Source organism: Engystomops pustulosus, chromosome 1, assembly GCF_040894005.1.
Source record: "Engystomops pustulosus chromosome 1, aEngPut4.maternal, whole genome shotgun sequence".
Taxonomy (NCBI): Eukaryota; Metazoa; Chordata; class Amphibia; order Anura; family Leptodactylidae; genus Engystomops; species Engystomops pustulosus.
The window spans coordinates 153,238,193-153,254,048 of record NC_092411.1 but is presented as its reverse complement, the minus strand read 5'-3'; the positions used below and the strand labels follow the sequence as shown (position 1 = coordinate 153,254,048).

The window sequence follows — 15,856 nt, the reverse complement described above, 5'->3', positions numbered from 1 at the left end:
TGGGGCCAAACCTTGCAAAGAAAGTTCCCCTAGCATTGGGTCCCATCAACACCAAGGACATAACCTAGAGCTCCGGGGTATATTTTCTGATGCCTTCAACGGCTAATTTATTCCCTAATCTATATTTTCTTCCTTTAGGTTTGGATGGCTGTGAAATGTTGATATATTGGTATTTGGAGTACCATGTCCCCTAGGCATAACCAGTGGAATGACTTTCTCTCTTATATGGGATTTAGCCTCTCCGGTACTAATCAGTCCTTAGGGACATACCTTTTTGTGTTGCCCCTTTTTTTGTTGTTGATCTCTTCGCAGACACAATACTTTATTGTGGCATTTGTATCATGGAAGGGAACACTGGTCGCACATCTGCTCTCTAACTATTATGTGAAAGATTATCTCCTACAATTAAATCCCCTGTAAAACGTAAGGCGGCCTTTTTGGATTATAGCAAACTCCAGCCGGACATTATTTGCCTTTAGGAGTCACATTTTAATCTCCACTCTTATCCTTAGGATCTGAATGGTAGGTAGCCTCCTTTTTATAGCGCCCTTTTTCAGTCTAAGTGTTGGGTTACCCTTTTGAGTGCAAATTGGCCATTTTAAATGACAGGTGAAATTGTAGATCCCTCCCACGTGACATTTTTAAACACATCCAAAATGCGTGTGTGTTGTACCTGAAACGCATGCATTTTAGCCATACCCCTTCCCACTTTTGTTTTGGATGCGTTTAAAAGGGCAGCAAAAACACCATGTGGGAAGGCACCCAGAGGGCCAATATCTTATCCTCCTAGGTAACATATATGGTAAACGTGTATGCCTGGTTAACATCTAAGGTCCTACAGAATCCCCTTTTGTGTTTTTCAAACAGATGTACACAAAGCAGTATGAACAAAGATTTGGTGTGACAATTTCAACTTAGTATTTAATGACAAGTTAGATTGCTGCCATTCTGCTCCCCTCAGGGTGTAGTCACACGTTGCAGTTACAACTGCATCGCAATCAGCTTTGAGATGGTTTTAGGTGCAGTTTTGTTACTTGAACAGGTGAAAGACATGAACTGAACAAGTGAATTTGATTTTGAAGTCGAAACCTGATCAACAAATGTCACTCACCTGTTCAATTGACAAAATTGCACCTAAAACCACCTCAAAGCTGATTGCGATGCAGTTTTAACTGCAATGTGTGACCGCACCCTCAGGTGTACCGGGGCTCAACAATGTGCTATACACGCTTAAAGCGCCTCCAGATGGCAGATGTTTGGCGGGAGCACAATGGAACAGATAGGTATAACCTCTATTATTCCCACTCTACACCCCCAAACGCGCGTGCCCCCCCCCCCCAAATAGACTAGGTAATTTTGGATACTATGGCCTTCTCATCCCTATCTTATGCCAGGCATGTGCATTGCGCAAGATTTAACCAGGATATTACATTTTCAGAATTTGATTCTATTTTGAAAACACTTGTATAAAACATTTGTATAATGCGATAAAGACTACTAAACTCCAACTAGATGCCATCTTCTCTGAAAGTACTGAAAAACCTGTTAGATGGACAAAGTCCACTTATTAAGGGTGGGACAACAAGCCTGACCATTTGCTTGGCCATATCTTGCAGAATAGACTGAGATTGGACATATACATTCTAATCAAGTAAGGCCTGGCCTTAACTCCCATCCTATGACTATTCGTGATGCGATTCACAAGTTCTACTCTTAGCTATATATTGATGACAGGTCTGTCAAAGTACAAACTTTTTTTTTTTTTTCTAGCTGCCCTTTGAACGCTCAGGTGATGGAACAGGAGGTTGAGAATGCTATTAAAAAGCCATCTGCTCTAGTATAGGAAATTCATTACTATCTGAACACCTTATATCACCTCTTATTGTAATCAGCTACTGCAGGGAAAGTAAGGGTGCGTTCACATGTTGCAGTAAAAACTGCATCGCAATCAGCTTTGAGGGTGCGTTCACACGTTGCAGTAAAAACTGCATCAATCAGCTTTGTGGTTTTAGGTGCAGTTTTGTCAATTGAACAGATGAAAGACATGAACTGAACGAGTGAATGACATTTGTGGAGCAGGTTTCCCCTTCAAAATCTAATTCACTCGATCAGTTCATGTCTTTCACCTGTTCAATTGACAAAAAGTCACCTAAAACCACCTCAAAGCTGATTGTGATGCAGTTTTAACTGCAACGTGTGACCGTACCCTCACTCTCCACAGCAATTATTTTAATTCCCAAGCCTAACAAGGACCATTTCACTTATAAATTTAGATGCCAAGCTGGTTACCTCTCAACTGAATGTCCTGCTACTTAGGGACCAGGTCGGCTTTATACCAGGGAGACAGGCGTCAGACAATAGCTGGAGGATTTTAGATGTTATACATTGGTCTGAAGCCTATGATACACCTTTACCATTACTGGCCCTTGATATTGAAAAGGCCTTTCACAGCAATATATGCTTCAGGTATTAGAACATATGGGTTTTCATGAGTCCTTTACCTCTGCATTTCAAGCATAATATTCCTCCCCCATTTAAAGTTGCCAACAGTAAATCCATTGCCTATTTGCATACATGGTACAATGGTGCCCTTTGCAATTCCTCTTAGGCTTAATCCTAACATTTTCGGGAAAAACTCAATAAAACGCAATTTGCCTATGACCTCCTTGTTGCGGTCACCAGGCCCCTTACCTCTCCCTCCTGAACCTTTTCTCTGTATTGGAAGCTTTTTAGTTAACTTCTGGTATTAAAACAGAGAACTTCTGATTTAGCCCCATTACAATTTGATGTACAAGCTGACGTTTCCCTGGTGCTGTTGCAATATCTGGGGTTTGTTTTGTGAAATTCACACAAATAGCATCTGTGATTTCAATTTCTTTAAATTTAAGTACATTTTTACACATGTCTGCTCCCTCCCATCTTGCTAGCAAGACAGACCTCAATTGAGATCTCAGAATTAAAGTCATTTCATCATGAAGGGAGCATAAAAAGGACTCAAGAGTTTGCGACAATGAAATAGCTGTACAACTCCTGTAGAGTAGAAACTGATATGTGCTGCTGTTTGTTACTCTGAGTGGTCAGCAAACTGGAGACAGGGTTATTCTCATCTCTATTAAATCTACTTTTATTGTTCTGTACACTAAGGCAATGCATAATAAGATCTTTGAAAGGAGAGAATGGAAATAATGCTTTACTAAACATATCATTAGTAGAGATTAGCTTAGTAGACCTTTACACTTCTCCAATCCAAGAACTGACCCTTTACCCACAAGTAAAGCTAGAATGCTTATATAAGATGACATCAGCAAAATTAGTGCAATTAATTTTAGAGCAGTCTAATCTCAAATGCACCTCCCATCATGGTGCTACATTATTTAAAGGAAACCTACCACTTGTAGTGGCAGGTTTACGATGGAAATACCGGGCACCAGCTCAGGGTGAGCTGGTGCCGGAGCTTATTTTAGTTAGTTTTTTAAACCGCGGTATCGCGGTTTAAAACACTTTTTAAACGTTATAGCCGGCGCAGGCAGGTACGCGCTCGGCGCTTACCGTGCACGCGGCTCTCATTCACTTCCTATGTAGCCGCGTGCACGGTAAGCGCCGAGCGCGTACCTGCCTGCGCCGGCTATAAAGTTTAAAAAGTGTTTTAAACCGCGATACCGCGGTTTAAAAAACTAACTAAAATAAGCTCCGGCACCAGCTCACCCTGAGCTGGTGCCCGGTATTTCCATCGGAAACCTGCCACTTCAAGTGGTAGGTTTCCTTTAACACACAAGACAGAGGAATAGATTCGTGCATAGCAGTTATTCAGCTAAATAATCATTACCAAACACTGACAAAACATTTAAATGTATATTTATTTGTAGAAATGACAATCCCTTCCTCCATGGCTCAGGTCCTGCCAGCAAAGTGCAGTCTTCCTCCACAGGTGCACGCCAACACACCTTCCGGTCTGCCTCTCCCTCACGGTTTTGAAGCATACCATCATTAGTTGGACTGAAGACTGTAGTCAACTGTCAGACACTGCAAGCATGGAACATCTTACAGGTAATTTGGAAGATCTTTTTCTATGGTCTACATGGGGAAAAAAAAAAATTTATACATTTTACACAACATCCTTTAAAGCATAGACACCTGCCATTCTTTAATATTCTAGGTTCATACAACTTTGCAGGATAATACTTACAACTGGATCATCCATGGGGCTGTATCTCTTAACCACTTGACCCTCTCGGTCAATAAGGAACTGCAAGAAGGAATGGCCATTAATAAATGGAAAGGAACAGTCCTATACTAAACAGCATTGGTATTAATCAGGGCCTTACCTTTGTAAAATTCCACTTAATGCCACTAAGGGGGAAAAAAAAAAACCACAGATCAGTATAATGTATTAAAGAGCAGTTCAACCCCAACTGTGGGATGATTGAATAATTTGGAAAACACACACCTTTCAACTGTACTTTTTTGGTCAGAAGTTGAAGATCTTAATGATCAATGGAAATTCCCATTTCATGCCATATCTCAGCCGTTAGATACTGACAGTACAGAGAGAATTCCCAACCAATAATTCCAGTTGGTAAGAAAATTTCTAGGAATAAGGCTACCTGTACACATCATTAAGGGCCCTGTGCATGAGCCTTCTGCCTGAGATGCAAAAGATTGAGTGCGAATAGGACCTGCTCTTTTTTTGCATGCCTGGAAATCATTTTCAATTACATGTGCAGGTAGCCTACAACAGGAGCTGCACATCATGGCTAAACCAGACAAATGGTGAAGAAGAGTTCCATTTAAAAAAAAAAAAGAGTTAGGATGTTTCTCAATAACCCAATTTATTCATGAGCCTAGCTACCATGAATTCACCATTTTCATTGTTGCTGAAGTCTACATAGGATTCTAAAAACCCCAGCCAAAATGTTTTTGGTTTGTGTGACAATTTGATTTTTAAAAATGTTGGATTGTCATAAGAACCAGACTTAACAATAGCTCTAGGCTATAATAATCAGCTATAACAGTTATCAAAGGTGTCTGCAATTATGCTTTAAAGTACAGTAAATTACCAACATCCAGAGGTCCATTTAACTAGGGGTTGCCTAAGTTGGGTGTTCTTAAGTAGGGGACCGCCTGTATAGGTAGAACTATGCAGAAGCTTTTATTCAATGCAGTAAAGCATGGTACTGTATGTAGGCTGCTCAGAGAACAAATACAATATCAGATTTGAGACTCAAAACTGAAATATTACACATGACAAAGACTGCAGATTGGCCAGGAACACATGGGATGTTATCCTTGTCATATACAGCTTGCAGCTGATAAAGACTGTCAATACACACTAGCCACTGGGCAAATAAAGGCAGTTTGCAATGTGTTCAGAGATGTGCAAATCCACACATGCACATCTCCAACTAAATGTTTCAAATTACTGTAGTCTATGCAAATTAGAAGGTCAGTTTACCTTTTAAGGACTGCCTTCTAGTTAGGCTACATGCACACTGCCGCACGAGGGGAGAGGAGGAGAAGGTGAGTGCAGCTCACCCCAGCCCCTCTCCATAGGAACATATGGGCCACGGCGCCGTAATATAGGAAAAGATAGGACATGTCCGCTTACGTACGATGCCGTCAACCCATGGAAGTGTATGGGGGACGTATATCGGCCGTATATACATCCCCCGTACACGTGTGTGAATGCAGGCTTAAAGGACCACTTCAGGTATGTAATCTACAAGACACCCATATTCCTGAAAACATCAAAGACTTACTCTCCCAAGGTACCCCTCCCTTTGGGTTGTGTCTTCATCCATTTCCACAGAGGATGTGCACCATCTCCATTGACATCAATCTTGCTGAACATATCAAATTCCACCTTGTATGATGCAGCAAAGTCTTTTATTTGAGATTCATCACCTGGTTCCTTATACGGGGGAAAATAAATAAAAACATTGCTGTCAAATGAAAGGTTTGATATAAACTTAAATACTTATCATCTAGGTTCCATTGTAGATTCAACAATATGAGCAATTTCTTTATAGGATAGTTTAAGTCTCTTCACTGCACACCACCAGTAGGTACCAGCTCATTTTTGTCTACTAGGTTTTTTTTCACCAATTAAAAAAAAAAAATCTATATATTTTTTAAATGTTATGTTAGAATACTGTACATGCTTAAACATTCTCATTCATCCTTCTATGTTCACAAAAAAAGAAAAAAGCCAAAAGGTCAACCCCTACCTGTTTTCCAAACTGGTTGCAAGGAAACCCAAGGATGCGTAAACCTTTCTCAGCATATTTGGCGTGAAGTTGGACTAGCTGAGTGTAGTTTACAGGCGTTTTTCCTCATTTGGAGGCTACATTTACAATGATGCAGACATTGCCCCTGTGAGAAGACATTTACATCTGTTCTTAACTCTTTAGTTATTATGGGTCTCCTGTTGGTCTGCTCTAAAAGTTTTAACACAAGTACAGCAAGAAGGACACAGTACCTGTATTTCTCGAGGGACACTACATTGCCATCGATATCCGTAGCGGAGAACTCATAAATAGTCTTGGCATTCTTCCAGTCGTCCACCTGAGCACACTGCAAAACAAACAAACCGTTTGTACACCACCACAGAATATTACTAGACAGCGTACGCTGGCATGCAGAGATCCAAAGGAGGACTGTAGGAATTATATCAGAGAAAAACGGGTTGTCCAGCATCCAGGCAATTGCCTGGATGCTGGACAACCCGTTTTTCTTTCTCTGAAGTTATTGCTGGTCCCCGCACAGCACGTCCGAGCAACGGCCTTACAGCACAGCGGACATCTTAAAGGGGCGAGCTGAAGAATTATTTTCTCTTTTGTTACATTACTGTAGGAATTATAGCTTTTCAAGGAAACTAGCATGTTCTATATGATTAAATTATGTTACAGAAATCTCCACCTACACATTTTACATAGAAAGGGAGCAGCTAGACAATTAAGCTTCCAGCCACACCGGTATAATCTCACCTGAGACACATCAATGAGCCACAGAGCTATTACACAGGCTTGGAGGAGAGTCTGGAAGGGAATGGAGATTTGCAATGTACAGTCAGCCTGGAAACAGCCCACTCTTTCCAGTCATATAACAGCTTATCAAGCAGATCCTTTAACTCCTCACCCACAGACTTAAGACATCAGCCAGCACAAGTCTTTAGAGGTCACTGCAGTTTTCTGTTGCTCCAGTGCTAGTTTATCACAGCTGCCCCCTTCTCCGCTCCTCACAGAACTGAGGATAGTGTGATGCATGAAGGAGCAGAGCTGGCACTGCCGGGTCCAGAGGAGTTACCCCGAGTTGCTGGGTCTAACCCAATGCAGCATCACCAGTCACAAGTGGTCGTTTCCCGCTGTAAATGGGCTCTTATAGATGCCCTAGTTACAAGGGGGGGGGGGGGTCCCCTAGGGGTCTTTAATGACCTCATGGGGGACATACAAAGTAAAAACAAACAGTGTTGATGAACATTTGTTTTGTATGGGGAAATATGAACAAATAAAACCAAGGCTACACCACAAAAACCATAGTCTCCTCATTTGCCCGAGACATATTTTATCTCAAAACGACCAAAACAAAATTGGGTATTCATTAATAATGTTCAGTTTGAGTTACAAAAAAGCCTCTCCCCCCCCACACTTAACCACAAATTTAAAAAAAAAAAAAACACCCTGGAAAAAAAAAAAAAAAAAGTTATGGCCCTTAAACTGCGGTGTAAGAAATTAGCTAAAAGTGCTTGGTCACTAGAGCCCTTTCGGGCCATGTCAATAAGGGGTTAAAAGCAGCTAACAAGCCTACTGGACACTGGATCCTGGCCCTGTGGCAATCGCCTTATATGTGGTGGTAATGGCCGGCAGCATACAGGGGCTCTGATAACCCCAGGAACCCTGTAGTAGAATGGTAAAAGTTGAGTTTAGAAGGAAGGAGGCCACGGATAACCACAGTCATGTGTCTATAAGTGCTCCTGGGTGATGGTAGATTATAGCACAGGGTAACACTGATTCTCAGTCTCCTTCTGAACCAAATGAAGCAGTGGGAACCCTGCACTACAGTGTATGTGAGAATCCTCAAGTAATCCTTATAGACATGAATGAGAGCCTGCAAGACATGAATGCTAGGCAATAGCGAGGTTCATGTACACAGCAACCCCATTTCTGCCCCAACCTGCGTTATACAGCCACTAGTCAGTGAGGGGCATAGGGGAGGAGGCGGGGGCTAAACTGACAAACAAGGACTTTGCTCGCACGGGGTTATCAAGTTATGCAAGGCGTTATCCCCGCTTATCCCACTCAGCAGGGCCAAGCACAGAGGCCGCCATCCACTGCAGGTGACATGCGCACAGCCCGCCGCACATATCTGTACTATACACCATGAGGTGACCCCTACACATAACCGCCAGAACCCGCTGTACAGAAAAGACATAAGGCCCCCAGCGCTCCTCACCATGGCTCTCCTGCCGCAAACTCCGCCAAGCACTCCGAGCCGCCCTGCACCAACAAACAGCGCTTTCAACATGGCACCAAGTCCCGCCCTTACATTCTCCTTGTAAACCTATCACTGTGAGAGGCGGGTTGTAAGCGGATAAAGCCCGACCAATCAGCTGGAAGCTGTCAGTGTTCTGTGTCAGCAGTTTATGGCGGCGCTGACGCTGCTGTCACCTGAGCCGTGATGCACAAGGTGGCTCTAGCGGTTTCATTAGCTCAGCATTCAAGATGGTGTCCTCCATGTTCTCTAGGTTTGGCGCATTCTTGTGAAGATGTCCTTGTGTTTGCCATCTTCTGACTAGCAGAAGCCATGAGAGTCTCCATCAGTGGCACATGACGTTTTTATCCTGTTTCTGCTGCGATTTCAAAAGCATTGAAAACTCATGCGTTTTTACATATGCCTTTTCAAATGTTTGCATTTAAAACGCAATGCTTTAATTGCATGCAGTTGTGTCTCTTGGAATTTGTAAAAATACAGTCATCTTCTCCCTGCTGTTTGTAAATGTAGACCACAAACACAAGCGTTTTAAAAAATCAACGGCTTTGAGAAAACGCCAAGTTAAAACATTTTATCCAAAAACCCATTGAAAAAGCATTGTTGCAATTTTCAAGGATGCAAAAACGTAATTAAAAAATGCAACAAAAACGCCACGTATGTCACCGGCCTAAGTGTCCAATGGCTCCTGGGCTGTTCACACGACTAGGGCCCCCCAAGCTTCCACACTAATAGGTGCCCGGATGTTAGGATTTAGATGGGTTGTCCAAAGGTATTAAAAAACCCTTCGGTGGCCAGCATGGGCCACCGAAAATTAATATGTGCTTACCGGAAGCCGCGCTGCGTTCAGTTTCTGGACGGCAGGTGGTCGGCCATGCCCGCACATCCTGCATAATACAACACTGGGAATAGGGATGGGTGGGTGTGGGCAGGCGGAAGCTGTTTGCAGTACTGGACGCCGGTAGGTACGAGGTACATGTTTAATTTATTTAATTTATTTTTTTTTACCCGGCCACCCGAGGGTTTTTTTTTTTATACCACCAGACAACCCCTTTAAATACTACTCTATATATTTAATCTTGTACTGTTCATAAAAGTAATTTAATGATGAACTTCAAACGTGCTCTTATAACCCATCTACTAAGGAAAGCCAATCACATTCCCTTACTCCATGAAACCATCCACCCCAACTACCGTCCAGACCAAACTCCCAGACAGTGTAGGACAGTGATGGCTAACCTATGACACGCGTGTCAGTGCTGACACACGTAGCCATTTTCACTGACACGCGGCTGCCTGAGAGTTAAGTTTCATCCTACATGACCAGGTGCAGTAGCCAGGAGGCTGAGAGATTGCACTGAGCTTCCAGCACCCCCCTCCTCCTCCTCGGGCCGACCTCTCCCCATGTGTGAGCTGTGCCCAGTGTCTCCAGTCAGCACAGGTATCAGCATGGGGCACAGCAGGAGAGGTGACCCGGCCATACACCCAGGAGGCTCCTCTGCAGCTCCTGATAATTGTGGTGGGGGGAAGATGGCAGCACAGTCAGAGGTCACATCGCTGCTGCCTTGTGTGATGTCCCAGCAGCTTCCACCTCTACACTGACCATCTCCACAGCAGGGGCAAGGGAGGACAACCACTCTCATCATATAGTAAGTAAGGTCAGTGCACTGTATGATAGAAGACAGTCATCAGGCCTTGTGTGTCAGTTTTGTGACTTACAAGCCCTGAAATAATTGCAACGCCTTGCAAATCGCCAGACATTGCGATTATTTTGCTCCTCACACCTTCTCCATGCCAAGAAGGCATGAGGGAGATGCAGACAGCGGCGCCTGCGCCCTCGCTATAACCTGTGAACTTTCATGACTGAAAGTTCACAGGTTACTAAGCATTTCCACACCTGTCTGATTGTAACTGATCTATTACAATGTGCGATTTGCATATAATAATAGATGATTGGGAAAATCCCCATATACTGCCATACTGTAGAATGGCAGTACATGGTAGGATCAATCAGACAACCTACAGTTAAAGTACCCTAGAAGTTAAATAGTATACAGATTTATTATTTAAACTATAAATATCACAAAATTATGTTTTTTTTTGTCATGGTGACACAGCACCCGAGTTATGCTCGGTTTTTTGGCGAATTTTGACACACCAAGCTCAAAAGGTTGCCCATCACTGGTGTAGGAGATGCTACTGCAGCCATTGGCCTGACCTCTGTGCTCTGTAGCTGAACTCCCCATCTTACTGTAAATACTTATGTACAAGCCAGAGCTCCTACTTTAACCAAAAACTGGGAAAAATTATTGACTTGGTAGGAAATGCAGCCGCTACTCTAATAAAATGTCCAGCAGCAGCTGCCCCTCATTTATGAAATATACACAGCAGCACCCCCTTTACAGAAATGTCCACAGCAGATGTCCCTCTATTAATGAATAGATATAATGATACCCTATCCCTCACCAGACAGCCCTCCACCTTGCTCCCCTGGGCTCCGGACACCTGCTCCCCTGCCTTGGCGCTGTCTTGCGACGGTTCCGGCTCCAGTAAGTGCTGCACGCCGCGGCAACCATACCCCCGGTGCTCTCCCGCGGATGCCCCCCGAGGAGGAAGATCCCAACAGACCCGCTGTCTGGCACCTGTCTCCCGACGCTGCCCCGGACTGCTGTGAGTCGCTCCCCTGCGGTGGTAGTCTGCTGTCTGTGGCGGGCACCTTGGTCTCCCTCCGGCTTGTGCTGACGGGGGCGCCATTTTGGATCCATGTGGTCTGCAGTCCCAGACAGGAACTATTAACCCCGGCCGCGTCACAGCACATAAGTGGAGGTAGAACTATACACCCCAGCCATCCAGCTCACCACAGAGACCTCCAAGCCTTCACAACCCTCCAGGAGTGCAGTAGCATAGCCTCTGTGACTTCCTTGCCTAACTACCATTATAGGCAACAAAAGGAAGACGGCTAAACTGCCCAGAGCGTCATCAAATGCATCTACGCCTCCCTCAGATGATGAGTCTCTCCCGGAACACCCCCCCCCCTCCAGTCCCTGGAGTCGCTGGATGCCCGTGAGTGTTCCACTTCCCAGGCGGTTCTGGCGCAGATCCAGTCCAATGCCCCAAGAAGCTGGGGAAATTCCCCCGCACACAGCCTTGCTATTCACAAGGGTCCCCGCACCCATCCCCCTCTCTCTGAAGGCTCGCAGAGCCCGCCACAGCTGATGAATTATGAAGATACTACTTATCCATCCGCAGTGCTGGACCGCAAGTTCGCAGAGGTGCTAGTGGCCATAAACATGTGCCCGTCTAAGCTTGTTACAGAAGTGGATGAGCTAAGGCAGGACTTTGGCGCTGTGCACATCATGTCTTAGTATAACAAAGAACGTATCATGGAAACGGCCCATGCCAACCCAGATCAGCGACCTCGAGCGACAAATGTCTGCCTCAGTCGTCAGAGCCAATGATCTAGAGAACCGTCTACGACGTAACAATATCCGGATGGTCGGGCTCCCCGAAAATTGGCTTAAAGATATGCTGCCACCAGAAACGTTCTCTCCCTTTTTTACAGTAGAGAGGGCCCATTGGGTGCCATCCCACCCTGGTCCACCAGTGGGCAACCCGAGACACTTTCGGGCTGACTGCTTCATTTTAGGGATAGAAACTTGATCCTTAGAGAGGTCCGCAGTAAAGGAGAAATCCGCTACGCGGATAATAGGGTGTCCTGACTTTTCTGCATCGGTGAGGAAACAGCAGTACCATTTTAACGAAGTCCGTGCTGGCCTTCAGGACAAAGGATAAGTATAAGTATTCCATGTTGTATCATTCGAGGTTTCGTGCTGTGGATGGTCAGAAGACGCGATTCTTCACCTCCTCTGCTGAGGCCCTCCACTGGGTCGATGCCGCCCCCCCCCCGGGAAGCAGCTGGGAGACCTTCGCCTCCGGAATGAAAATCGGACGCATATCCGTTTTGGTTTACTTGTAATCCGTTGGATATTCTCATATAATTGAACATTTATGGGACTCATGTTCTCCCACTTTTCGGTGCCTTTATAACCAATGGGGGGGGGGGGGGCTGATATACTGCCTACTGTCCCTGTTTTCTCTCATTGCCGCTGTCTCTCCTTTAACCAACTTGGCCTGCTGGGTATGACATGGTCTTGGATCCAAAACACTGCCCTTTTCTCCTACCTCTCCTCCCCCTCCCCACCTTCCTTCCTCCACTTCCCTCCCTCCCTTTCCCTCCCCTCTCTCCTTCCTTCTCTCCCTCCCTCCCTTCCCTCCTCTGCTCCGTACTCTCTAAATTTGACTGCCTAACAACATCCTGATGAATTCTGAGTTGGAACGTCAGGGGCCTCAACTCTAAATTTAAGTGCGCCCTGATACTAGATGTTATCAAACAGCAAGCTCTTCACATTGTATGTATTCAAGAAACTCATCTGACAGGCCAGAAAGTTCTCACCCTGAAGAGGGCTTGGGTAGCTAGAGGATACCATTCCTCTTATTCTGTTTAAAACAGGGGGGTATCCATACTTATTTCTAAGGCCGCGGTCACACGTACCGCTAGACGTCCGTTCATAACGCGACGCTAGCGCACAGGGGGAGGTCCTCGGCCCCAACGCACATACGTTTCCAGAGAAACGCATGCGATCGGCTTAACAATCGCATGCGTTTCCCTGGAAACGCATGTGCGTTCGGGCCGAGGACCTCCCCCTGTGCGCTAGCGTCGCGTTATGACGGACGCCTAGCGGTACGTGTGACCGCGGCCTTAGGCGCTTCCTATACAGGTTATACAAGTTGCACCAGATCATTTTGGCCGCTACGTGGTTCTGCATTGTGCCCTGTGGGTGTGAAATTTATTGATCAGCTCCTATCTACAGATACCAGACCGTTTGATAGACCTGTATATGTTGGAAGCGCGACATCCCTGACCTGTCGGATGAAGACTGGAGGGAGGTTGAGCTTTCCTACTTTTGGTGAGTGCAAGGGATTTCCTGATCCAGTCTAAATTTCTTCATCGGGTGTACGTCACCCCGCCAAATTATTCCGTATGGGAGTGATGCCCAATGATTTATGTTTTCGCTGTCAGGCTGAAGCTGGAACCTTCCTACACTGTGTATGGACCTGTCCTAGGGTCCATGCCTTCTGGTCGGAGGTCCTGGAATTCCTCAATCAACACTTTGAGTTCCCACGCCAAATGTCCCCCTCTGTCTGTCTCCTGGATGTAATGAATGAGGCCATCAATGGCCACTACAATAAAATCTTTTATAGGTTTGCCTTATATTATGCCCCGGAAAGTGGTGGTGATGACAGGATCCTCCCCCGCTAAAAAGGTGGATTTTGCTAATTAATAGTGTTATCACTCAGTGTACCTTAATAGGAAGTGCCCCAAGAAATTTGAGCGTATCTGGTCTAGGTGGTGTGTCAATCCCCATACTGCTCTATAATTCTTTACATGTTTCGTCTACTCCCATACCAAAGGAGAACAAGCACATTGGTGTGAGTGTATGATTGTCTAATGTCAAGGTTAAGTTCGTTCCATCAAGTGGACTGCCTACAAGTTTCTGCTTTCTTTGTAACCTGTATAACATATCACACACACTTTATGGGTAATATAACATCCTGATTACTTCTTGATATTGTCATATTATTCTCCTGTATTGTTGGCTAAATGAGTAATAGCCAGTGTTCTTTTTGGTCAAATTGTTTATTGTATATGTACAAAATTTAAAATAAAAGCTTTTTTTTTTATAAGAGTGCATAGTGCTAAATGAGCTGCTTTGAAGAGTGTGTTTAATTGTTTAAAAAGGGTTATGCATGAATATTTTTTTAAAATGTATATATGGTAGGGGAGGCGGGTCTGTAAAGAGAACATAGAGCTTATACACACCTCTTTCAATGTTCTAGGTTCACACCATTACAGGGATACAGAGTCTTGAGGCACAGGCAGATCACACTGCTGGGGAAGAGACTCCTTACATCAAATAGATAAATGATGCAAGGAGTCCCTGCATCTCCCTCTAAATAGGACCACTGTAGTGTGATCAGTATAATGTGATTAGCTGATCACAAATAGTGTGAGAGTGCCCCAAGGTTTTTCTTTTTACAGTACACAGAACACCCTCAGGCAATAGGTAAGATAATATATGCCAACTGTCCTGCATTGCTCACATGCAAGACACACAGTGTTATTTGCCAATCACATGCATTAAAATGGAAATGCTTATGCGATTGGACAGAGTCCCACCCACTTACACTTCCATTGCATTTCTAAATGCAATGCAAACCCAATGGGGCAGATTTATCAAGCTGTCTGAAAGTCAGAATATTTCTAGTTGCCCATGGCAACCAATCACAGCTCAGCTTTCATTTTACCAGTGCTCATGAATATTTTAAAGGGGAGCTGTGATTGGCTGCCATGGGCAACTAGAAATATTCTGACTTTCAGACAGCTTGATAAATCTGCCCCAATGTGTTGGGAGATCAGTGAAAACCAGATACCAATTTTACCTAAAAGTTAAACTGAGGTCATTAGGGTTTTCATTGCATTACAGCAGGATCTTGGAAGTCTTCTATGGTCATTGTCACCTGGACTTACCTGTACATCCAAACAAACAGCCATTTTGGATGTCAAGCTATGTACTGGGAAACTGGAAAAAAAAATTCAAGGGCAGGCAAATGAAGATTTTTACTATTGCAGCCTGGCCATTTCCTTTACTCAGAAGCAGTTTGCTACAATAATGTAGAATCAAGGAACATATTTATGGGTTACTTATTAGTGAAAACTAATGTAAAAATAAAACTCTTTGGGAAAATCTTCATTAAATCTGTGCAAGTTCAGTACAAAAAAGGTAAAACATTTCCACCGTAATTACAGCTCCTTAAAGAGAACCTACCACCACGATTCTACCTATAAAGGTAGATCGGGTGGTAGGTGAATGTAAGGGACGTGAGGATAGCTCTTTTTAGAGCTAATCCTCACGCCCCCGCTAACTTTTGGTACACTTTATTGAGCTAATATGTAAATTTCGTTATGCGGCTACTGGGGCGTGGAGTAGCCGAGCACGAGGCTACACAGCGCGGCTACTCCACGCCCCAGAAGCCACATTACTCCTCCTACCCTGTTGCGTGCGGCGTCATGATGGCGTTCTGCACATGCGCAGAACGCAGGCCGGCGGCTGAGCAGTCCCAGCTCCGAGGTCGGAGCTTCTGCGCACGCAACAGGGTAGGAGGAGTAATGTGGCTACTGGGGCGTGGAGTAGCCGCGCTGTGTAGCCTCGTGCTCGGCTACTCCACGCCCCAGTAGGCGCATAACGAAATTTACATATTAGCTCAATAAAGTCTACCAAAAGTTAGCAGCGACGTGAGGATTAGCTCTAAA

At 44.6% G+C, this 15,856-nt stretch overlaps 1 protein-coding gene across 2 annotated transcripts; it reads right to left on the bottom strand.

Moving 5' to 3' along the window:
- Positions 1 to 3,838: 3,838 nt before the first annotated feature.
- Positions 3,839 to 8,606, bottom strand: GPX4 (glutathione peroxidase 4). 2 transcript variants are annotated; one of them, XM_072111553.1, is made up of 8 exons: positions 8,449 to 8,552; positions 6,984 to 7,034; positions 6,476 to 6,570; positions 6,225 to 6,369; positions 5,757 to 5,908; positions 4,326 to 4,350; positions 4,187 to 4,246; positions 3,839 to 4,074 (listed from the first exon to the last, which is right to left on the bottom strand). In XM_072111553.1, exons 1-8 carry the CDS (start codon positions 8,518 to 8,520, stop codon positions 4,042 to 4,044), a joined length of 633 nt encoding a protein of 210 aa, XP_071967654.1. In that variant the 5' UTR covers positions 8,521 to 8,552; the 3' UTR covers positions 3,839 to 4,041. The 2 variants fall into 2 exon arrangements, with proteins under 2 accessions (XP_071967654.1, XP_071967662.1); XM_072111561.1 differs by lacking the exon at positions 6,984 to 7,034 and having other exon boundaries at positions 8,449 to 8,606.
- Between the last annotated feature and the right edge of the window lie 7,250 nt (positions 8,607 to 15,856).